The following is a 23,785-nucleotide window of genomic DNA, read 5'->3' on the forward strand; positions in this document are numbered from 1 at the left end:
GAAAAGTATGCTAATTTATTCGACATTCCCCTAGCGTATTTCCCTTTCTTACCCATATCGCCTGTGGAGCTGTCCTAACTGCTGACCTTTTCAAGATGGCGGCCAGCGGGTGCCATCCTTGGGCTCGCGCACCTCCCCAAGATGGCGGCGCCCGAGGCCTGGCGCGCCCGGAGTTGCTGGTTCTGTGAGGTAGCGGCGGCAACGACCATGGAGGCCACGTCCCGGGAGGCGGCGCCAGCGAAGAGCTCGGCCTCGGGCCCCAGCGCTCCCCCCGCCCTGTTCGAGCTGTGCGGGCGGGCGGTGAGCGCCCATATGGGGGTTCTGGAGAGCGGGGTGTGGGGTAAGTCGCGGGGTGAGGGGCTACCTCTGGCATCGAGCGGGGGCGGCCCAGCGGCCAGGGGGCGAAGGGGGCGAGGCCGAGAGGCCCGGGGCAAGGCCCAGCCCCGGGCACTGGAAGCTAGATTGTTGGGTCGGAGCTTGAATTCTGTGACTGACAGGGCTGGACAGAGTAAAGACCGAGACCAAATAAGCAAGTGGACTCTCACCGTGGCCTGGCCGGGGGGCGCCGGGGGCGAGGCCAGGAGGCCCGGACTAGGGCAAAGCCGGCAGGACTGGGGCGACAGAGGCGGGACTGACGGGCCGGAGCCGCGAGCACCGAACTGACACTCGGCTGGACCGAGCTCAGGAGTGTCGGAAGTCTAACCGACGGGGCAGGGATGTCCTGGCGGACCAGGACAGGGGCAGGGGGCCGAGGTTGGCAGGCCTGGCCCTAGGCAAGGAGACCAGGCCCCGGGCCACCTGAACTGATTGACTGCCTGGGGCCTCTGGTGTCTACTGGGCACACCACCGGTGCGGAGACTCGGAGACTCGGGAGGCTAAGCCGATGGGAGTGGGTGGAACAGCGGGTTGGAGAGCTAGGGTTAGGGGCTGGGGAGAGGCCGAAAGGCTCGGCGCCCGCGGCCTGTCTAACCGCCCAGGGCTGACGGAGCGCACCGACGACCCGGGCCTCACTGCTAAACTGATCGAGTGACCGGCAGAACAGGGAGCACTGGAGGCCACCGGGATGGGCCCCAGCGGCGAGGAAGGGTGGAGAGCGGGTAGAGGGGGCCCGGAGCGGTTCAGCAATCGAGGGAGGCTCTCAGGCTTGCCGGCGGGAAGGGTCGAGGAGGCCCCAGGCGGGACGACGGCCTGGGGAGCCCGAACTCATGGGTCGGAATAGGAGGGGGCGCGTCGCGGCCAAGAGGCCGTGATCTGAACGCGAGTGAACCGAGTCCCCAGGTCTGAGGACGCCAGGGCTGCAGGGCCGAGCCCGGGAGGAGGGTGGGCGGGCGGCCTGAGGCGCCAGAGTGAGCGGCCGGGAAGGGAGAACCGGCCAGTTGGGCTGCTGGGCCTGGTAAGGGAGGAGAGGAGGCCTGCTACCAGATGAGCACGCGGAGGCCCTGCTGTGGGGTAGGTACCGCTAGCCGCGCTGGGCAGCTGAGGAGAGAAGCAGCGAGGACTGGTAGTAGAGAGAGAGGGGAAAGTGAGGGCCCTGCGAAGCAGGCCTGGCTGCACCCGGACAGGAGAGGCCTTGGGCCTGACAGACTGGTGGTGTGAGGGGGTGGGGTCCAGAGGCAGGCTGAAGTCGGGCGAGGAGGTCTCAGGCCCAGACCCGGGAGAAGGGTCGGGGGTCGTGGTGGTGGTGGGGGGCACTGAGGAGAGGAGGCGCTGAACCTTGGACTGTGTGGGGGAGGGGTGTGCCAGGAGGCCTCTGGGGTGGTGGCAGCATCTTTGCCAGGAGGAAGGTGCTGGTCAGGTTAAGTGTGAAGACTTGTGGCCCCAGGGTAGGAGTTTGGGTTACCCCATGAGGAGGTGGCCTATGGAAAAGGCCCTGAAGTTTGGAAAGTGGTCAGGGAGGCCCTTGGTGGTGGGAGTGGACCACCAATAGTGAAGAGACCCAAGTGCCCTCCTGGACATGTTAGAAGTCCTCAGGCCCCTTGAGAGGAGGGGGTTGGGGAGGCCCTGTGCCAGCAGCTGAGAAAGGTCAGGCTGACCCTTGGGAAGTGGAAGAAAAGCTTCAGTGGAGCTGAGCAGCTCAGAAAAGTCTTGGGAATGTGAAAGGTCTGTCTGCATCAGCCTGGAGCTTCTGGGATGCTAACCCTGGCTAGAAGGCAAGACAGGGTATGAAGGCTCTAAGTTGGGAAGAGGAGTCAGTTAAAAAAAAGGTATGGACTGGAAGGAAGCAAGGAAGAACCTAGCATAAGAATGAGGAAGGGAAGAGCAGAGTTTGTGGGTAATAAAAGATGAAAATTTCTGTGGCGTGAGAGGGGATGGGTAAACAGAGGGGAGCAGATTGGAGGAAAAGGGGATAAGGCTCTGGAGGAACTTTTGTGTTGCCTCTTTCCCACAAACAGGCAACAGTTTCTTGAATCTCTTTTTTCCTCTTCCTCCTTCTCCCACCTCTTCTGTATATGCCTTCGGCATTATTACTGGTTGTGCCCCCAATGTGGGCTAGGAAACTGCCAGGAAAGCCTCCCTGGAGGTAGTGCACTAATACTGATTTGTATAAGGAGGCATGAGTAGAGGTAATGGGAAAGGGTGTTATGACAAAACTTAAGTAAAATAAAGCATATACATTGAATATCAGGGTGTGAAGTTTAAATTGTATCTTGAGTGCAGTAGAGAGCCTTTGAGGGTTTTGAAGAGGGGAATGTCACTACCAAGAGCAGACTGCAGAGAGACTGAAGTCAAGGAAGGCAGTTAATCCATATGATAGGTGATATGGCCTGCAAAGTGTAATAGTAGAGGGAATTAATACTAGTCGTATTAATAGTAGAGGAAATTAATTAATCAGATTCTTGGATTTCAAGATTCAGTTATTCACAAGTAAAGATAAAAGTGGATTATGGAGGGCTTGGGGAGATAGCTCAGTTGGTAGAGTGCTTGCCTCGTAAGCACAAGGCCCTGGGTTCAATCCCCAGCACCGCAAAAAAAAAAAAAAAAAAAAAGTGGATTATGGAATGGCAGTTTTGGTATACTCCAAGATCTTAGACTCGTTCTTGATAACACAGAGATGATATTGACATATTATTAGTCAATATTTAGTCAATATTTATTATGGCCAGGCATTGTCTTAAAAAGTACAAACACAATCTCCTTCAACCTTTTAACATAATGATGTAGTCATTATGATCTTCATTTTAAAATTGAGAAAGCTGGGCTGGGGGCGTGGCTCAATGGTGGAGTATTTGCCTATCAAGTGTGAGGCCCTGGGTTCTGATTCCCAGCACCACAAAAAATAAATAAAATAAAATTGCAGAAACTGATTCTTAAGAAGTTTACATAATCTAAGAATTCACAATTAACCAAGTAATCAGTATTTCACCCAGATTTCCAAGTCTAGAGAATAAACCCTTTAGGCACTATACTATAATCCCTCCCAGAAAGAAACAGCTGACAAGGTCAGTTTGGTTTGTTTTGTTGTTGTGCTGCTCTACCACTGAGCTACATCCCCAGCCCTTTTTATTTTTTGAGACAGGGTCTAAGTTGCCCAGGTTGGCCTTGAACTTGCAATCTCCTGCTTCAGCCTTCTGAGTCATTGGGATTCCAGGCATTTGCCACCACACCTGGCCAGTTTTGTTTTTAAGACAGTAAATTTAGAATGGAGAGACTAATTGTCTCTATTCTTCATAGAAAAGTATTAGTTCAGGTTAAGTGACCCAAAGGGTGGAAGTGGTCATTCTGGAAGGGAATTCAGCAAAGTGAATAAAGGACTTGTGATAGTGGAAAAATGGGTAGTTGATGCCCTGAAAATGGCAAGGATATTCTTGTTGGAAAGAACAGCATGACAAAGGCACAGAGGCAGAAAGCAGCATAATACAAATAGGTAAAAAAGTAGTTTAGTGTGACTGAAATATAGGAAGCAAAGCAGGGAGCTCAGATTAGTAGGATAGATTATGAAGAACTTTTATCACACATATTCAGTAGGATTTTTAGATTATTTTAGTTTTTAGTGAAGTGGGAATGAACCCAGGCCTCACACATGGTAGCCTCAATAGGACCTTTTTAATGCAGAATGTTTTGTTGTTATTGTGTAGAAGTGAACTGACCAGCTCCTAAATGAGCATGTCTGCTTCTTCTGTGGGATTATCTCACCCTTGCCCCCGAAATTCCAGCTGCCAACTGCGTGACTGAAGATAAGTGGACTAGAGTTTGGGAGAGATTTAGGTTAGCTTCTCCAGGTTCCATTTGTCAAATGAGAAGTCTACCCTTCTGTTTTCCTTTCCAATAGAATATATAATTCTTGGAACCCTGGAGGGAGGGAAAAGTAAACTTTGTGTTTTGGTTTTTGTAGCCCTCCCAGGCCCAATACTTCAAAGCATCTTACCTCTGCTCAATATATATTACTTGGAGAGGATTGAGGAAACTGCCCTTAAGAAAGGTGAGTATCTTTCTGTCTCGTTCTCAGTCAGTGATTGTGAACAAGGCACCATGATGTTTTTCAGGTAAATATTACATATTGATGCCTGCATAGAACGTCATGTTTTTCAAAAAGTACCCTCATACCTACTTTCTTATGATTCCCTGCAGTGTCCTGTGAAACAAAGAACAAGTATATGATTTCTGTTATTCTGATAAAAGTGCACACCATAATTAATACCAAAGTCAGAACTATACCCCAGATCTTCTGATAGTGTATTTCACCAAGCTGCTGCTCCTCATTGGACACATCTGTTAACGCTTAACATTTATCTAACTCTGATGTGCCAAGCATGATCGTAGAGAAATTCATTAAGTCATTTAATCCTTTCAACGATGCTATGAAACAGCTATTATTACATTTTACAGGTGAGGAAACAGGTATAGAGAAATCAACTTGCCCAACATCATGCAGCTAGAGTACAGTTTGCTGATATTTAAACCCAGGCAGCCTGTCTTTAGGGCCAGTGCTCTTAACCACTCTGCCATATTACTCATGAAGCTGGAGGACAACATGAAAGGCTGATGTTCTTTACTCATGGTGTTCAGCAAGCAGCCAAGTAAGTGTGCTATTTCTGTCTACAGGCCTCTCCACTCAGGCTATCTGGCGCCGACTATGGGATGAGCTGATGAAGACAAGGCCTTCCAGTTTGGAAGTAAGTTAAGGTACCAAGTAGAAGTCTAGCTCTTGCACAGTGAAAGCAGGAACAGCACGTAAACACAAGCCTGGAACTCGTAAAGTTTGGGGAAAGGGGTGACATGGATTTAGGAGGAGGGCTCAGACGGTTTATCACAAGGTTTGGCCCATTTGGCATTTGTCACTTGTTTGCCCACCATGTTGGCAAGGAACACAAAACTGGGAAGGGTATGACCACAATAGACCGCAGAGCCAAAATTCCTAGAGTTCTGGACAGAATTGGTGCAATGGTCCAATATAATTAAATGTAATTAACAGAACAAACCAACTCTTGAATCAGTCCAAAAATTTCTAATTGCATGGCCTCAAGGGTCAAGGATAAAATAGTCTGGCCTAGAAGCAGTTTTTATAAAAAATATTAAGGGACTTTAGCCAACAGTGTGCTGAAGCCACTCATAATGACTGTATCCTGAGCTCTGTGAACTAATGTAAATATAATATAGGATGAAAGACTAGGGGGATGATAGTCCTGCCTGGCTCTGTAATGGTCAGGCTATCCCTGGAATATGGAGAAAGAAGTCAAGCACATGATGTAATGATCAGGCTATCCCTGGAAGATGGAGAAAGAAGTCAAGCACATAATGTGAGGCACATTTGGAAGACAATATGTTATTTCTGGAAAAGAGACAACTTGGTAAACATGCACCATCTTGAAATACGTGAATGATATCACATGAAAGGGTTAATAGACTGGTTCTGGGTGAAACCTAAAGGAGGACACATTTTTGCCAAATCAAAGGTAAAGCTTTTAAATTCTTTAAGATTATTGGTGGGGCTGGGGTTGTGGCTCAGTGTTAAAGCACTTGCCTAGCATGTGTGAGGCACTGGGTTTGATCCTCAGCACCACATAAAAATGAATAAATAAAATAAAGGTGTCTATCTACAACTAAAAAATGAAAAGAAAAAAAAAAAGATTATTGGTAGTGAAAAAAGCAAATTCCAGAGATGATAAGCTTCCCATCACTAAGTGTTCAAGTGTCTAGATAACTACTAGACAAGGGTTTTTTTTGTTTTGTTTTTTTTTTTAATCTAAAAAAAAACTTTATTTTTTATGAGAAAAATAAAATGAAACTAAGACTGACAGCTATAGGAGGCAAGATTTTACTTATTACACGAGTACAATTGGTAAAGTAAATACTAATCTAGTGACTGATAAGGCGGTCAGGAGAAAAGGTAGTGGGATAATGTGCAGGCACTAGTTTCATTATAGCAAATGTAAATTTGAAATTGTTGATCATGGTGAAAATACATTTACCAGTTTCATGTACACAAAGAGTATATCTCTGTGATAACAAAGATCAGCAAGGAAGAATTATCTTCATATGGGAGAAGTTATTTCACAGAAGATATTAATCAGCTGCTCATTAACTCACTACAGAATAAAATGAAAAAGACTAACATAGAAGATTAGACTAAATATGGAGAATGATTTATTAAAAGAATTATTCAAGAGGTTAAAAGAAGTGGACATTTAGACAAGGGTTTTTTATAGGGAATTCAGCACTATGAAAGAGGTTGGACGGGATAAATTTTAGCATTCCTTTTAACCCTGAGATTCTATTTATTGATTCAGCTATAAATCACTAGAGCTCTTATTTAAGCAGACTGTCTTTTGCTGCTCCATGATTAGGTGACAGAACAGATCTAGTTTAATGAGTATTTATTAAACTTACCATATACCAGATCTTACCTAGCTATCCAGAAGTGCAGACACAGTCCCTCATCTTGAGGACTGTGGGAAATCTACAATAAATCAGGAATGATAGGACACAAGGAAGCAGGAAGTAGAAGGAAAAGGGAGTAAGAAAGTCTTTCTTAGGAAGTAGTGCTGCAGCTGGGCTTTATTTGATTAATGAGGACAAATGACAAAAAAGGAGATGTAAATTGGAAATTTAATTTTAAATTTCTGTTGATGCACTGGATTCAGTAACCTTCAGCCCCATATCCTTTAGTTTTTCCACTTCCAGATCTGGACTGAAACCCTTAGTATTCAGCATAAGGACACTGAGGCCCAACAAAATCCTCAGATACTAGACCTTATGAAGAAAAGAAGTGGAAGTAAGAATATTAGAAAACAGTAATGGCTTTCTGCCATCTTTAAATAACATCAGATTCACTTTGTTCCTGTATTTCACAAGCACTATGATTGACCAGGAGGTGATGAAAATTGTAATCTTTCTCTTGGAGAAGGCCTTTTTTTTTTTTTTTTTTTTCAGTTTGTTTAGTTAAACATGATAGTAGAATGTATTTTGACATCATACATACATGGAGTATAACTTTCCCATTATTGTGATTGTATGTGATATGGAGTTAACACTGGTCATGGATTCATATATGAACATAGGAAATTTATGTCCAATCCATTCTTATGTCTTTCCCATTCCAATCCCCCCTGTTTAATCCAGTGAACCTTCACTCCCCCAACCCTATTGTGAATCAGCATCCAAATAACAGAGAACATTAGCCCTTTGATTTTTGGGGGATTGGCTTATTTCACTTAGCATGATAGTCTCCATTTCCATCCATTTACTGGCAAATGCCATTCTTTATGGCTGAGTAATGTTTCACTGTGTATACATACCACATTTTCTTTATCTATTCATCTGTTGAAGAGCACCTAGGTTGGTTCCATAGCTTAACTATTGTGAATAGAGCTGCTATGAACGTTGATGTGGCCTAGTCACTATAGTATGCTGATTTTAAGTTGTGGGATAACTGGGTCAAATGGTGGTGAAGGCTTTCTCTTTATACAACATTATCCCAGGATACCTGAAAAAAATTTGTTATCCTGTTTTCTTGGCTCAGAGCATTTTCAGAACATTTAGGGTGCCTGGGTTTGGTGGCCCAAGAGTTATTTAGTCAGAGGTCTTGGCTTAGAGCATATCTGTTCCAGATGTCTTTGCTTCCCACTTTTGCATGATAAGAGACTTTCATCTCACTTATTCATGATTCAGAAACACTTATCAAGGACTGGGGTGTGATTCAGTGGTAAAGTATTTGCCTAGCATGTGCAAGGTCCTGAGTTTGATCCCCAGCATCACACACAAAAAAGTGCCACTTATCAAGTACCTACTCAGTTTCAATCACTATGCTACGTCCAATATATATTGTTTATAAAGCAAGAATATTCAAAACTATGTAGCACTAGTGTTTATAAAGATATCTGCATAATACAATACTGTGGGGAAATTCACTGTATTGAAGGGTGATTCAGTAAAAGGTTCTTTAGCAATTGGTTAACCATTTAGAAAAAATTTAGGATCTCATTTTATAACATGCTCAAATAATTTTGATTAAAGATTAAATTGTAATAAGTAAAAGCACAAAACAACTAAAAAAGAATAAAGGTGACTCGATTTCTAATCTCAAAATGCAGAGAGTGCTAATTATTAAATGGGCAAAAGCAAAAAAGAAAATATGGGGGCTAGAGGTGTAACTCAGGTGATAAAGCATTTGTTTAACATGTGAAGCCTTGGGTTCAACCCCCAGGAAAGAAAATATGAACTTATTTAACCACATAAAAGGCCAACACTATAAACAAATTAAAAAAAATAAACTGGGAGAGAATATTAGCAAAACAAAAGGATGTAGAGAGTAAGAAAAAGATAAACATCCAAAGGGTAAGATTTTAGAAGTTGGATATGGTGGTACACACTTGTAATCCTAACTACTTGGGAGGTTAAGGCAGGAGGATCACAAGTTTGAGGCCAACCAGAGCAATTTAGCAAAACCCGTCTCAAAAAAGAAAAAAAAAAAAAAAAAAAAAAAGCAGCCAGGTGCAGTGGCACATGTCTGTAAACCCAGCCAATTGGGAGGCTGAGCCAGGTGGATCACAAATTCAAAACCAGCCTCAGCAACTTAAAGAGACACTCAGTGAGACCCTGTTTCTAAATAAAATATTTTAAAAGGACTGGGTTCAATCCCTGGTACCACAAAAAGGAAAAAGAAAAAAAGGTCTGTGGATATAGCCCACTGGTAGAGTACTTGTCTAGCTTGTGCAAGTCCTTGAGTTCAATTCCCAGTACAGCAAAAATAAAAATTAAAAAAAAATTGAAAAGATCTGAACAAATCACAAAATACACAAAAATCTCCAATAAAGTAAACATTCAATCTCATTGATTTTTTTTGTTTTTTGTTTTAAAGGGAAGTAAATGGGGTGTGGTATTGCAGGCCTATAATCCCAGAGACTCAGGAGGCTGAGGCAGGAGGATTGCAAGTTCAAGGCCAGTCTCAGCATCAGCAAGACCCTGTCTCGAAATAAAAAATAAAAGGACTAGGGATGTAGTTCAGTGGTAAGGTGCCCTGGGTTCAATCCTCAGTATGGCTAAAAATGAACAATACTAAATGAATTATTAATGTGGTACGTCTGTATTTTAAAAATGACAAAATCACATTCTAAAAATATTTAGTTGTGCATGGTGGCACACACTTGTCCCAACTACTTGGGAGGCTGAAGCAGAATGTAAGCCCAAGAGTTCAAGACCAGCCTGAGCACATAGTGAGACCCAGTGTCAAAAAAAAAAAAAAAAAAAAAAAAAGGCAAAAAGTAAACCAAATATAAATTTTAAAAATATTTAAATACATGGTGGTTTAGCTGGGCACTGTGGCACATGCCTGTAATCCCAGCAACTGAGGAGGCTGAGGCAGGAGGATCACAAGTTCAAAGCCAGCCTCAGCAATTTAGCAAGGCCTGTCTCAAAATGAAAAATAAGAAGGACTGGGGATGTGGCTCAGTGGTTGAATGCCTGTGGGTTCAATCCCCAGTACCAAAAAATAAATAAAAAATATAAAGACTGGGGGGTATAGCTCAATGGTAGAGCTCCTCTGGGTTACATCCCCAGTACCTCAAATATATACATATATACATACATACATGGTGGTATAGTGTTAAAAAAATCCAACATTTGAAACTTCAAATTGTCTCAATGTTGTAAAAACAAATGTATATAGTTATTCACATGTATATACATACTCTAGAGTTGGTTTACACATGACTTTTTGGTCTGCTTCTGTATCTTTCCACAAAAAACAATATTTCTGTTACCAGTTTGTGAACATTTGGTGGCTCTAACAATTTAGCAGAAGAAAATTTAGCCCAGTGGTGTATGCCTTTAACCCCAGTAACTCAGGAGGATAAGACAGGAAGATGTCAAGTTTGAAGCCAGCTTCAGCAACTTAATGAAACCTGTTTCAAAATAAGGACAGGTGATTATAGCTCAGTGGTAAATGGTTCCAGGGTCCGATCCCCAGTACCCCAAACACATAAATACATTTTTTAAAAAACTAATTAGCTGGATGAAGTACATACCTATAATCCCAGCTACTTGGGAGGCTGAAGCAGAATTGTGTGAGCCCACATGTTCAAGACCAACCTGAGCAACACACCTTGCCTTAATTAAAAATAAATAAATAAATTAGGGGCTAGGGTTGTGGCTCAGTGGTAGAATGCTTGCCTAGCATGTGTGAAGCACTGGGTTCAATTCTCAGCACCTATATAAATAAATGAATAAAATAAAAATAAAGGTGTATCTACATCAAAAAAGCATGTTTAAAAAATTAGCAAGGTATGGTGGCAAATGCCTATAATAATCCCAGCAGCTTTGGAGGCAGGAAGATCATTAGTTCAAAGCCATCCTCAACAACTTAGCAAGACCCTGTCTCAAAAGGGCTGGGGATGTGGCTCAGTGGTTAAGTACCCCTGGGTTCAATCCCTGGTACCAAAGCACAGAAGAAAAAAAAAATTGGCCCTCCCTAGTTTGTACACATGCTGCCTCCTTCCCAACCATGCCTGAGCTGCCAGCCCTTTGAGAATTGACTAATATTGTGTTGGTGAGCAGATGTCACTTCTCATTGGCAGTGCCTCATTTCCTTCACTCACACAAAACAAAGTGTTTAAATACACTTTGCATTGTCTGAGTTATAGTTAACAAAATGAGTAACTTGTTCTAAGTTATGTATTTTTCAGCTTTGACATTTTAACATAGATTCTTCTAAAAAGTGGTGATAAAATAAAAGGCTGTGAACTGTTCTCTTCTTGTGAACTAATTCGTGAGAAGCCACTGAGATAGCTAACTTTACATATTTAACCCTCATAACAGCCCTATGATATTGCTATACTTATCTCCTTCACTTTACAGATAATGACGCTAAGGCAAAAAGATCTCAGTGAAATAACTTGCCTACTTGTCTGTATTTACAGATGTGTGACAATGAGTCCTACCATCATGTACAAATATAATGCCTAAGTTTAGTTAGTGAATGGCAGACCCAGAATTCAAGTTGAAGCGCTCTGACTCTAGAGAGCATGTTTCCTATCACTGTCATGCTTCTCACTGCAGTTATGTTTGAGGCATTCCAATTGCAAGTATTCTTTTTTATTTTTTTATGTGGTGCTGAGGGTCCAACCCAGTGCCTCACATGCTAGGCAAGTGCTGTACCACTGAGCTACAGCCCCAGCCTGCAAGTATTCTTTACCATTGTCTTCATTAATCATTAACATGTCAGGAAGTGTTTAATAGTTATCTACATTTCCCCATGCCTTAGCAACCACAGTATCTTGTCAAGGTCCAGATTTTATAATAACCATCTATCTCACTTGTTAAGTTGAAGCCTTGTTACCTGCAGCTGTTTTTCAAGAATGGGCATGTGAGCAGGCCATATAGCCCATCTCATAGAGTGCCTGCCTCTCATGCCGGAGACCCGGGTTCGAGTCCCCAGCACTCTGGGATTGTGGAAATAACAAACAAATGAAACCAACCTTCCTTATAAGAATGGGCATGTGAACCAGCAAATCTGTCAGAAAGGTACTAGAATGAAATAGAACCTAAAGGACTTAGGGAATACCCTTCTATCTCTACTTAAAATCGAGCAGAGGGGCTAGAGATGTAGCCCAGTGGTGGAGCACTTGCCTGGCATACACTAAGGCCCTGGATTCAATCCTTATGGCTATGAAAAGAAGATGATGAGCAAAGGTCTGGTTTCCAGCATTTTCCTGCTCCTCTAATGCCCTGCAGCTGGTGAACAAGGACCTTCTGTTACTGCCACAGGTAGCTCAAGCACTAGGAAGTTCTCCTAATTATTACCACAGCAGGCAGAGGCTAGGATAAAAGGAATGGCACTTGCCAAAGGAGAGTAGAGGCCTACATTCTGCTAAAAACCTCATGATCACTATGATATGGAGGAATGTACGGAGGTAGGATTAAGACAAAAAGAAATGTTTGACTTTTGGTCTTGGGAACCTTAAGCCATTACTGCCTTTGCTTTGGGCTGAATAAGGACCCTGCTGCTAAGCAAGTCCATTTCACATTGTCCATCTGGGCATTTAGCTTCTTTAGCTACAGCAGCAGTAATGTTTATTTTGTATTTTACAGTTTACAAAGTGCTTTAACTTGTGCTGTCATTTAACTTCACAGTAATCCTATGAAGTAGGCAGTGGTGTCCACATCAAAGAGAAGGAAAAGGGTCAACACTATAGTCACAGCTGGGACCTGTATTGAATTTGGCAGGCTTCCCCCTGCGTCTTAGGAGAGAATGAGGACCTAGGGATGGTCTTTAATTCTGGAGATTGTTATCCCTCTTGTCTCAGTGTGCCCTTTAGAGTTAGGTAGCAGTCCTTCCTAATCTCTGATACACCTCAGTTATCTGGGGGGAAGTTTTTTTTAAAAAAGGTGCCTGAATCTTACCTCAGATGTTCCATACAGAATCACCAAGTTTGAGTACCTGACACATGAATTTTTTTGAGGAGGGGAAAAAAGTCTCTACAGGAAATTCTGATATGTGCCAAAGGTTGACAATTCCTATCAGAATAGAATGCTGAAGTCCCATGTCCATCAAAGTAAATAACTTGCCTTGGAGAAAACAAATCTAGGATTAGATTCTTCTCCCTAGGAACTTCTAATCTAGTTGAGATAAGACATGTGCAGGGCAAAGAAATCAAACACCCTGGGACAGTATACAACAGTTTAAACTTAAGTAGTCAGAGAAATCCTAAAACTAAACAGCCTTAAAGAATGACAGGTTAAACTGGGCTCACTGGCATATACCTATAATCCAAGCTACTCCAGGGGCTAAAGCAGGAGGATCAAAAGTTCAAAGCCAGTCAAAGCACTTTAAGGAGACCCTGTCTCAAAAAATAAAAAGGGCTAGGGATGTGGCTTAGTGGTTAAGCATCTCTGGGACCAAAAAAACAAAACAAAACAGTCCAGCATGGTGGTGCATACCTGTGACTCTGGAGGCTGAGGCCAGCTTCAGCCTAGGCCCTAAACAATTTAGCGAGATCCTGTCTTAAAATAAAAAAGGGCTGGGATTTAGCTCAGTGGTAAAGCACCCCTGGGTTCAATTCCCAGTACAAAAAAAAAAAAAAAAAAAAAGAACATGTTAGTTTTTTAGGAAGTCCGTTTCATCCATCAACAGAAAAACATTTCTGGCAAACATGAAAGGATGTAAAAGGTGTGGACTGGGCACAGTGGCACACGCCTCTAATCCCAGCTATTTGGGAGGTTGAGGCAAGAGAATTGCAAGTTTAAGGCTAGCGTGGGCAACTTAGTGAGACCCTGTCTCAAAATTTTAAAAGGGGGCTGAGGAGCCCTAAGCAATGCAGGAGACCCTGTCTCAAAAAAAACCAGGTGGGTGGGGCTGGGAATGTAGTTCAGTGGTACAACACCCCCAGAATTTCAATCCCCAATATCACAAACCGGCAGGGGGTGCAGCTTAGTGACAAGTGTGCCCAGTTTACAGCACCATTAAAAAAAAAAAAAAAAAAAAAAGGGTTTGGGTCAGTGAGGTGATTGAGTTGACCAGAGCAAAACATTCACATGAGACATGAACAAGATATGTGGGAAATAGTTAAGCTTCTCTGATAGCCATGTAGTGGAAGGCCTTCCTTTGCTGCCAGGCTGAAGAACTTCAGATTGACTATTCATTTATCTATTTAGGTACTGGGGATTGAATCTGGGGGCTCTTTACAACTGATCTACATCCCCAGCCCTTTTAATTTTTTCTTTTGAGACAGAGCCTCATTAAGTTGCTCAGGCTGACTTTGAATTTGAATCCTCCTGCCTAAGTCTCCCAAGTCACTGGGATTACAGGTGTGTGCCACTATGCCTGGCTTCAGATAAATATTAGATTGTAAAGAGATACTGGGTGTATTAAAGCAGAATAATGCATTCAAAGTAGTGTTTCATGAAGAGAACTCCAGTAGGCTCATGCAAAGTAGCTTGGGAAGGGGGAAAGGGAATACAGTAATTGGGAAACTAATGAAGTGGTCAGATGTACAGTCATAAGGAGCTAACCAAAACTAGTGGTGGTAAAAATGGAAAGATGGGACTGGGGATATAGTTCAGTTGGTAGAGTGCTTGTCTCACATGCACAAAACCTTGGGTTCAGTCCCTGGCACCATTAAAAAAAGAAAAAAAAAAGAAAAAAAGAAAGAATGGAAAGATGCAGTTAGGTTCTAGACACAATTAGGAGTTGTGAAATGCCATAGCAAGAAAATGGTCTCTGGCTAGTAGTGATGGCACACACCTGTAAACACAGCTACTCATGAGGCTGAGGCAGGAGGATCACAAGTTTGAAGCCAGCCTCAGCAAGTTAGTGAGAACCTGTCTTAAAAATTTAAGAAAGAATGGTCTCTGAAATCAGATTTCCTATATTCAATTCTTTGTGCATGTGGTACTAGGGATTTAACCCAGGGGTACTTTACTACTGAGCTACACCCCCGGCCCTTTTTTACTTTGAGACAGGGTCTTGCTAAGCTGCCTAGGCTGGCCTTGAACTTGTCAAGATCCCCATGCCTCAGTGTCCAGAGTTGCTGGGATTACAGGCATGTGTCACCATCCCCAGTTGGGTTCAGATTTCTACTTACCCATGTGATGACACTACCAATGATAATCTCTTTGTGCCTCACTTTTCCTTTTTTTTTTTTTTTTTTTTTCAAATTCAAATTTTTAGTTCAGTTGATGAAAAGAAAATGACTCCTGGACTGAGGATATAGTTCAGTGGTAGAGCACTTGCCTAGCATTTGTGAGGCCCAGGGTTCAATCCCAGGCAACACACACACTTTCTTGAATCAAGCTTCAAGTAACCATCCAAAACAAAGTTTCAACTTGATTTGCCTACATTAAAACAAATTATTCTGTTTCTCAGGCAAGCACAACATACTTTGCTCTATCAGAAAGTTAAAGTGATTTTTTTCCCCATTCAGGGAATAGAACCCAGGGGCACTCTACCACTAGGCTACATTCCCAGCCCCCATTTTTGAAAAAAATATTTTTAGTTATAGATGGACACAATACTTCTGCTTTATGTGGTGCTGGGGATTGAACCCAGTGCCTCATGTACTAGGCAAGCAATGCTCTACCACTGAGCCACAATCCCACCCCAATCCCTAGCTCCTGTTGAGGCAGGGTCTTAAGTTGCCCAGTCTGGCCCCAAATTTATGATCCTCCTGCCTCAGTCTTCTAAGTAGCTGAGGTTACAGTTGTACACCACTGTGCCCAGCTAAAATGCTCCTTTCATTCATTTTGTGCATCTTCGTTTTCTTATAAAAACGAGGCTGGTAGTAACCTCAAAGATGTGATTAAATGAATTTGTATCATGTAGAACATTGCCTGGCTCAGTGAGTGCTCAGTAGTTTGCTATTGGAAGAAACTGGGGTAAATTTCATGGATGACATTCAGTATCATGGCTGTCTGGCATGTTCTCTCCTTTCAGAGTGTTACCTGTTGGCGAGCCAAGTTTATGGAGGCCTTTTTTTCCCATGTTCTACGTGGAACCATTGATGTGTCTTCTGATAGGCGTCTTTGTGACCAGCGCTTCTCACCTCTTCTGCACAGTTCCCGCCATGTCCGGCAGCTCACCATCTGCAACATGCTGCAGGGTGCAACTGAGTTGGTGGCTGAGCCCAACCGCAGGGTTCTGGAGACCCTGGCCAGTTCCCTGCACACCCTCAAGTTCCGCCACCTGCTCTTTTCTGATGTGGCTGCTCAGCAGTCACTTCGGCAGCTGTTACATCAGCTTATTCACCATGGGGCTGTCAGCCAAGTGTCGCTATACTCATGGCCTGTGCCTGAGTCAGCTCTTTTCATCCTTATCCTCACCATGAGTGCTGGTTTCTGGCAGCCAGGCCCTGGTGGCCCACCTTGTCGCCTCTGTGGAGAGGCCTCCCGAGGCCGGGCCCCATCCCGAGACGAAGGGTCCATGTTGCTTGGCTCACGCCGGCCTCGCCGGGATGCTGCAGAGCGATGTGCTGCAGCCCTCATGGCCACCCGGCGGAAGAGTGAAGCCAAGCAGATGCCTAGAGCTGCACCTGCCACTCGGGTAACACGCAGGAGCACACAGGAGAGCCTCACAGCAGGCGGGACAGATCCTAAGAGGGAGCTGCACCCTCCAGCCACTTCCCATGAGGCTCCTGGTACCAAGCGGCCACCCTCTGCCCCAGCTACCACCTCCTCTGCCTCCTCCTCCACATCCTCATCCAAAAGGGGTCCAGCTAGTTCAGCCCCACAACCTAAGCCCTTAAAGCGTTTCAAACGAGCTGCAGGGAAGAAGGGTGCTCGCACCCGTCAGGGGTCTGGTGCAGAGTCTGAAGACCTGTATGACTTTGTTTTTATTGTGGCTGGTGAGAAAGAGGATGGTGAAGAAATGGAGATTGGGGAAGTGGCTTGTGGAGCTTTGGATGGATCAGATCCCAGCTGCCTAGGGCTTCCAGCACTAGAGGCCTCCCAACGATTCCGCAGCATCTCCACCTTGGAGTTATTCACAGTTCCTCTCTCCACGGAGGCAGCTCTGACACTATGCCACCTGCTGAGCTCCTGGGTGTCTCTGGAGAGCCTCACACTCTCCTACAATGGTGAGCACCCTGGAGGGGCAGGGTTGGGCTTGGATCTCCCAGCAGCACTAGCTGTGTGCCTAATCATTAGGGGGAAACTGGGAATATGATCAGGAAGCTGGACATGTGGTTCACTGTGCCTCATGGGGGACAGAAGGCAAACAAAAACAGTGGCAAGCTGGGCATGGTGACACATACCTGTAATTCCGGCAATTTGGAAGGCTGAGGCAGAAGGATTCCAAGTTTAAGGCCTTGTCTCAAAAAAAGGGGAGAGGTGATACCCTGGGAATATAGCTTAGTAGTGTGTCCCTGGGTTCAGCCCCCAATAAAAACAAAACAGTAGCAGACTGTCAATGTTGAGAGGAACATGAGGTCTGTAGACTTGGCTTATTGTTGGAAACAGGGGTTCTGAGGAGTAGTGAGACAAGTCAGATGCAGAAGCAATCCAAAGGCAAGTTGGACAATATAATGTATGCAGACCTCGCCAGGGTTTGGGGTTGGATCCCATTAGTCACATTGAAGCAACTCTGTAGACATGGTGTGGAACAAATTTTTTTTTAAAAGACCAGCAAGTTGCAAGGCAGTCCTCAGTTCTTCTTTCCCACCTTCTATGTTCAGCTAGTAAAACTTCAACCTTAGCTAAAAAAGCAATCTGCCTACATTGCTACCCACTGCTGGAGAAAAACCACACACCTGTGCACATGGTGCCTACATTCATGGGCATCAACTTCATAAGAACCCAGTTTGTAACATCAGCTCCCATCCCTGTGCCACCACTTCCAAGCCCTTCCTCTTTTCTCAGATGATCTTCCCTCCTACTTCACAAAATAGAAGCCATCACACCTGAACTCCTTCAGCTTATTTTTAACCATTGCATAAACTCATCCTTTTCTCCTTTACCATAATGGAAGAGGTGAAGAAACTTATCTAAGGTTGATTCTTCTATTAGTGCTCTGGACCCATTTCTCCCACCTTCTTAAGGAAACTTGCTTCTAAATACCTTAAGTAATGACTTTTACATACTATTTAGTATATGTTTGATGTATTTTAAGTATCCTCAATATACCAATTTAATCCTTACAGCCATCCTATGAGTAAGACAGATGCAGTGGTGCATGCCTGTAATCTCAGCAGCTCGAGAACCTGAGGCAGGAGGATCTTGAATTCAAAGCCAGCCTCAGAAACTTAGTGAGACCCTGTCTCTAAATAAAATATAAAGAGGGTTGGGGATGTTGCTCAGGGGTTCAACACCCCTCAGAGTTCAATCCCCAGTACCAAAAAAAAAAAAAGACTTGTCCAGGACAACTTAGGTAGTAAAGTTGAAGAACCAGGAATCAAGCCCAGATAACCTGACTTCAGAATCCATGCTTTTAAACCACTGTGTGCTGTCTCCCTTCATTCCACTGTCTCCACCAAAAACTACCACTGTATCTATCTTCCTCTACATCATCTTAACTATCTCCACTCAGCCTATTCCAGCTTTATATATACCCCTCAACTATATTGAGAAGGAACTGGGTCACCAAGTTCCTTGTTACTAGATGCAACATTACTTTTCAATCTTCATCTTATATAGTCTTGGCAGCAATTGTTATTAATCATTATCTTTGTGAAATACTTCTACTACCTCAGCAATCCAAATGTTTTCCTTCTCTAAATGTTACTTTTTAATGTTCTGAGTTCCTCACAGTTCTCCCACTTTACACACTCTTTCTGGACAATTTCATCCATTCCTGTGACTTCAATGGCCAACTGTCAATGAATCCTCATTCTGATATTAGCTTAGATCTTCCTCAAATTCCAGACTCATTTATCAAACTACCAAACATCACCACTTCATAGTCCACAAGCCCCCCTTTATTCACGTCCAACCTGGATGTACCTTCTTTATATTGATCTTCCTTATTTCTCAATGACATCAGAGTTGACATAATTGCCCAATGAAACCAGGACTCTGTCTCCATTACATATATATTTGGTCACATTTTTCTCTCACATCCATTTATTTCTCTACCCCTACATCCTTCATTTGGGTTACTGTTATTCCTTACCTTGGTTTCAACAGTTCCTCCAGACTCCATTTAGTCCCAGGTGCATTGCAGCACAAGAATTCTTCCACACATGCAGATTTGACCTTGTCAGTCATCCAAAAACCCTTCCATGGCTTTGTTTCCCACACTTAATTTTATTTCAAGGGTCATTTGTTTTCACTCCTCTATATTTGTTTTCGCTTACCTCTATAGTTGTATCTTGAATGCTTCCATTATAGTTTACACACCCAGCTGTAACAAATATTTTTCAGTTCTTAGAACCATATCACACTCCTTCAGCCTTCTGTATGTGCTGCTTTCTCTGCCACAACCACTCTTCTCCCTTTTCTTAGCCTGTCTCCTTTGTATTCTTTAGGACTCAACTGGAAAGCCCTTACTGATAATAAGGCAGACTAGGTGTTAAGCACCCAAACCTTTGTACTTTCATCATACTCTGCTCTCCCAGTTCCATCATGTTTTTATCAAATTATATAGGCAAGAATATGTATTGCTTACTAGTGTCTGGCATCCCCCCACCCTGCAAAAAAAAACAAAACAAAAACCCCATCTCACAGTTACTGGATAAAGCTTAGATGAATAAACAATCAACAGGAACCAGCACAGTCCAAGGGAAGATGAGAAAGGGAGTGGGTTCCAAGGATTTTTCTGGGTCCTATTTACTGTGGAACATGGTTATCATTTTTGTTTTTTCCTGTGCTAAGGATAGAATCCAGGACTTTGCACCTGCTAGACAAGAACTCTATCATTGAGCCACATTCCAACCCAAATGCGGTTCTTCCTCTACCCCAATCTCACTCAATGAATCTTCTAATGTATTCTGTTTGGTCACTGTTACTCTCCTACTCAGTTTATACCTCTCCTACCTCAGTTTAGGCCTTTGGGAAAAGGCCTACAGGAAAGTAAACCATCTCTTTAGCCTCGCTTTCAGGACCTCACAACATGGACTTTACTGGCCCCCACCCCCTAGACCTGTTTCTTGAGCCCCAATCTAGCTAGAAAAGTCTTCAAATTCATGCCTTGTCTTCTAGCTGTGACCCTTGGCTGTATCTTCTTTCTCTGTCCAAAATTTTATTCAAGGCCCAGCTTCTTCAAAAAAACTACTCAGAACCCAGGAATCTAAAGACCTCTACTGCTCTCTGGACTTGTCATTCCACTGCTAGCCACATGCCAGCCTACCACATTGTCTTTTGTTTTATGACTCTGCCCTGACTGGTATTTCTTGAAAGCATAACCCAGCAGGCATCAGTTTGCTGGTTCCCTGAGGAAAAAGCAAGACATGGACAAGTAATTGAGACAACTTTTTAAAAATTGGATCCAAAGCTCAAAAGATTTGGTAGTAATGGAAGTATTTGAATGTCTTCTGAATATTACTGTTGACACTCCCCCATGACTGACTCTTTCATGTTGTAGGCTTGGGTTCTAACATCTTCCGCCTGCTGGACAGCCTGCGGGCCCTGTCAGGCCAGGCTGGATGTCGCCTCCGTGCCCTGCATCTCAGTGACCTGTTCTCACCACTGCCCATCCTGGAGCTGACACGTGCTATTGTGCGAGCCCTGCCCTTGCTGCGGGTCCTCTCTATTCGTGTCGATCACCCAAGCCAACGGGATAACCCTGCAGTGCCAGGGAATGCAGGGACCCCTAGCCACATAGTTGGGGATGAGGAGATACCAGGTGAAGTTCTGCATGTGTATGCACAGATGTATCTCCACACAAATATGCATGTGCATTTGTGTGGGGAAGTGGGGAAGACATCCACTCCTGGTCTGCTTTCACTCACTCCTGGCTGATCTGGAATCTGTTCCCTCTTTGGAGGCTACCATTCTTTTAGATAACCTTGGGCTGAACAGAGCCCAGATCACCATAAACACAGAAGAGTGACCATGGCAGTAGTCTGAACCAAGAACCAAACTCACTTTCAGGCCAGGTCCCCCTGCTATACATTCCCTTAGTTCCTGTATGTCTTTTATCTTCCCAAAGTCCCTACCCTGTTATATCTGTATGTCTGAGTGGTTTAGTCTACCTAGACTAAAAACTCTATGAGGGAAAGAACCAAATCTATTTAGTGCTTTATTCCCAGAACCTAGCATAGTGCCTGAAACTCAAGGCCAAGTAAATGAATAAATTATTTTCTTAGTGAATCCATTAAAGAGGGGATGGGACCTGCTATGGAAGAGAGGTAGAGATGACCAGCAGCAATCATCTCTCTCTTTCACATCTAGAAAACTGCCTGGAGCAGTTGGAGATGGGATTTCCACGAGGAGCCCAGCCAGCCCCACTGCTTTGCTCTGTTCTGAAGGCCTCAGGTTCTCTGCAGCAACTGTCCCTGGATAGTGCCACCTTTGCCTCTCCCCAGGATTTCGGGCTTGTGCTGCAGACACTCAAAGGTAGGATCCAGCCAGAGGAAGAGGGACAGGCAGAAATATAGTATTGCTTTCTGGAAACATTAAGGTTGGCTCATGGTCTCTGTCTCCTATCCAGAGTACAACCTAGCCCTGAAGAGGCTGAGCTTCCATGACATGAATCTGGCTGACTGTCAGAGCGAGGTGCTCTTTTTGCTACAAAATCTGACTCTTCAAGGTAAGTTCCTAATCCAGAACCTAGACATTCTTCATTCTCATTGTGGTTCTGCTACTATCTCAGTGAGTGAGCATACCAGCGTTCCTTTCTTCACCTTGTGTCCTCAACTATAAAAAGAACAGAACCTGCATGAACTTCCTTCTCTAAGTCCCAAACTCAACTCCTCCTCTACAAACATTGAGAAATTACTCTTTTAGAGTATCTCACCAAAAAGTTTTTCTTACTTTTCAGGGACTGGCAGAAATAGTGGTGATAGGGAGAAATAAAGGTGTTGTGCCAATCTCTCCTCATAATCTTGTCTCTAATTCCCACCTCTGCAGAGAGGGTGGTCATTGGATATATATATAGAGAGAGAAGGAAGTGCATGGGGAACTGAACATACAGTAACATTTAGGCTTAATCTCTCATTTAAATCCTGATTTAGATCCAGCCCTGCCTGCAGTTTTGGACAAATTCCTTCCCCTTTCTGGGTTTCCATAAAATGTTTGCATACCTTGCTAGGGCCACCTGGGGCAGGAGGGGCAACACCAGTCCTAATACAGCCATTAGAATTTACTCTTATTTCTCTTGACAGAAATTACCTTCTCCTTCTGCCGTCTGTTCGAGAAGCGCCCAGCCCAATTTCTGCCTGAGATGGTGGCTGCTATGAAGGGCAACTCAACACTGAAGGGCCTTCGGCTGCCAGGGAACCGCCTGGGTGGGGACCAGACCCTAGGGAGGGAGAGGGGAAAGGAGCCAGGCCTTTGACCTAGAAACTCACTGGGTACAGGCACAAACCTCTCCACTGGGAATATGAGGGTTAGAATATAAACATTTATGTGCTGGGCTTTAAGAACTCCCAGCCAGAGTTGGGTTGGAGTACCCATGTTCCCGGTTCTTGGGTAGAGGTAATGGGCACTTCTCCCCTTCTATCCAGGTAATGCAGGCCTGCTGGCTCTGGCAGATGTTTTCTCAGAGGATTCTTCCTCTTCTCTCTGTCAGCTGGACATCAGGTACATGGCAGCGGGCAGGGAGGGATGGGACCACAGGGATATCTTAACAGGGATGAATTGCTTCCTGGATATCTAATCCATCTCATCCCTACCAGTTCCAACTGCATCAAGCCAGATGGGCTTCTGGAGTTTGCCAAGCGGCTGGAGCGCTGGGGCCGTGGAGCCTTTGGTCACCTGCGTCTCTTCCAGAACTGGCTGGACCAGGATGCAGTCACAGCCAGGGAAGCTATCCGGCGGCTCCGGGCCACCTGTCACGTGGTTAGCGACTCATGGGACTCATCCCAGGCTTTTGCAGATTATGTCAGCACCATGTGATGGGGCCCATACCTCACAGGTCCATGCTCAGTACCATCAGCTTGCAGGGGCTGAGGCATGGGCTGCCCAGAATCCCCAGTCACCAGTTCTTTCTCTTTCTGCCACCTTTTCCCTCTTTTTTCCATCTTCCCTGGCACTGAGGTTCTGGAGGCCTTGACAGGGCCCAGCAAAGACATTCTCACAGCTGGGTTTAGAGCCCCTTACTCAAAACCAAGAACCCTGGCCAAGAGATTACAGTGGTAATCACTGTCACTGAGGACAGCCCCCTCCTGGGGTCCTGCCTTCCCACCTCAAGCAAGTAACCAGGCTTTAGAAAAGTATAGGAATGCCCACTACCAGGCCTCTTCCCTCCTGGGCTTACCACACTGCTCCCAGGCCTCAGTCCCTTTCATACCTTTATTCCTTTCTTTTTTTTAACCAGAAAAGTTTTTCTTATAAAATAAATTTTGGGCAAACATCATGCAGCCCTTCTTGATGATTTTCTCCCAGAGAACAAAATTCAGCAGGGCCCTGTGGGGCAGGAAGCCCCTTTTCCCTGTACCCTTCCACTAACAGCTACACTCAGACCAGCTGGTTATCAGTGGAGCCCCCGCTGCTCCTCATGGGAACGCTGGTGGAAGACGAAGGTGATGGCAGTGGAGGCAGCATCCCAGGCAGCCTGGAGTACCTCATCCTGGAGCCCCCGTTTATCAGTGCTATGGTTCCACTGGGCCAGGTCTGAAGTGCAGTCAGAACCATCAGGGGGTGGCCAGACCTGGCGGCTGTTGACACAACGGCGGCAGTGCAACCTAGGATCAGAGGACAGAGCTGTGGTCACTGCAGACCCCATTTCTATGCTGAGCAGGTAGCTCAGAGATAATAGTTAGGG

General features: G+C 44.5%; 2 protein-coding genes across 4 annotated transcripts in view; one reads left to right on the forward strand and one right to left on the reverse strand.

Annotated features, from left to right (window-relative positions):
* The first annotated feature begins 97 nt into the window (after positions 1–97).
* Positions 98–23,377, forward strand: Lrrc41 (leucine rich repeat containing 41). 3 transcript variants are annotated; one of them, XM_047539341.1, is made up of 10 exons: positions 98–340; positions 4,334–4,420; positions 5,044–5,114; positions 15,866–17,003; positions 20,444–20,704; positions 21,253–21,417; positions 21,512–21,610; positions 22,185–22,307; positions 22,527–22,602; positions 22,698–23,377. In XM_047539341.1, the coding sequence occupies exons 1-10, from the start codon at positions 142–144 to the stop codon at positions 22,915–22,917; spliced, it is 2,439 nt and encodes an 812-aa protein (XP_047395297.1). In that variant the 5' UTR covers positions 98–141; the 3' UTR covers positions 22,918–23,377. The 3 variants fall into 3 exon arrangements, with proteins under 3 accessions (XP_047395297.1, XP_047395310.1, XP_047395305.1); XM_047539354.1 differs by lacking the exon at positions 98–340 and adding an exon at positions 429–849; XM_047539349.1 differs by lacking the exon at positions 98–340 and adding an exon at positions 892–1,449.
* Rad54l (RAD54 like) overlaps positions 20,854–23,785 on the reverse strand; it is a 33,864-nt gene continuing 30,932 nt past the window's right edge. The window contains 1 exon segment of the mRNA XM_053743354.1: positions 20,854–23,705. Coding sequence (XP_053599329.1) covers positions 23,495–23,705 — 211 coding nt within the window. The 3' untranslated portion in view covers positions 20,854–23,494.

Source organism: Sciurus carolinensis, chromosome 1, assembly GCF_902686445.1.
Source record: "Sciurus carolinensis chromosome 1, mSciCar1.2, whole genome shotgun sequence".
NCBI classification, from domain to species: domain Eukaryota; kingdom Metazoa; phylum Chordata; class Mammalia; order Rodentia; family Sciuridae; genus Sciurus; species Sciurus carolinensis.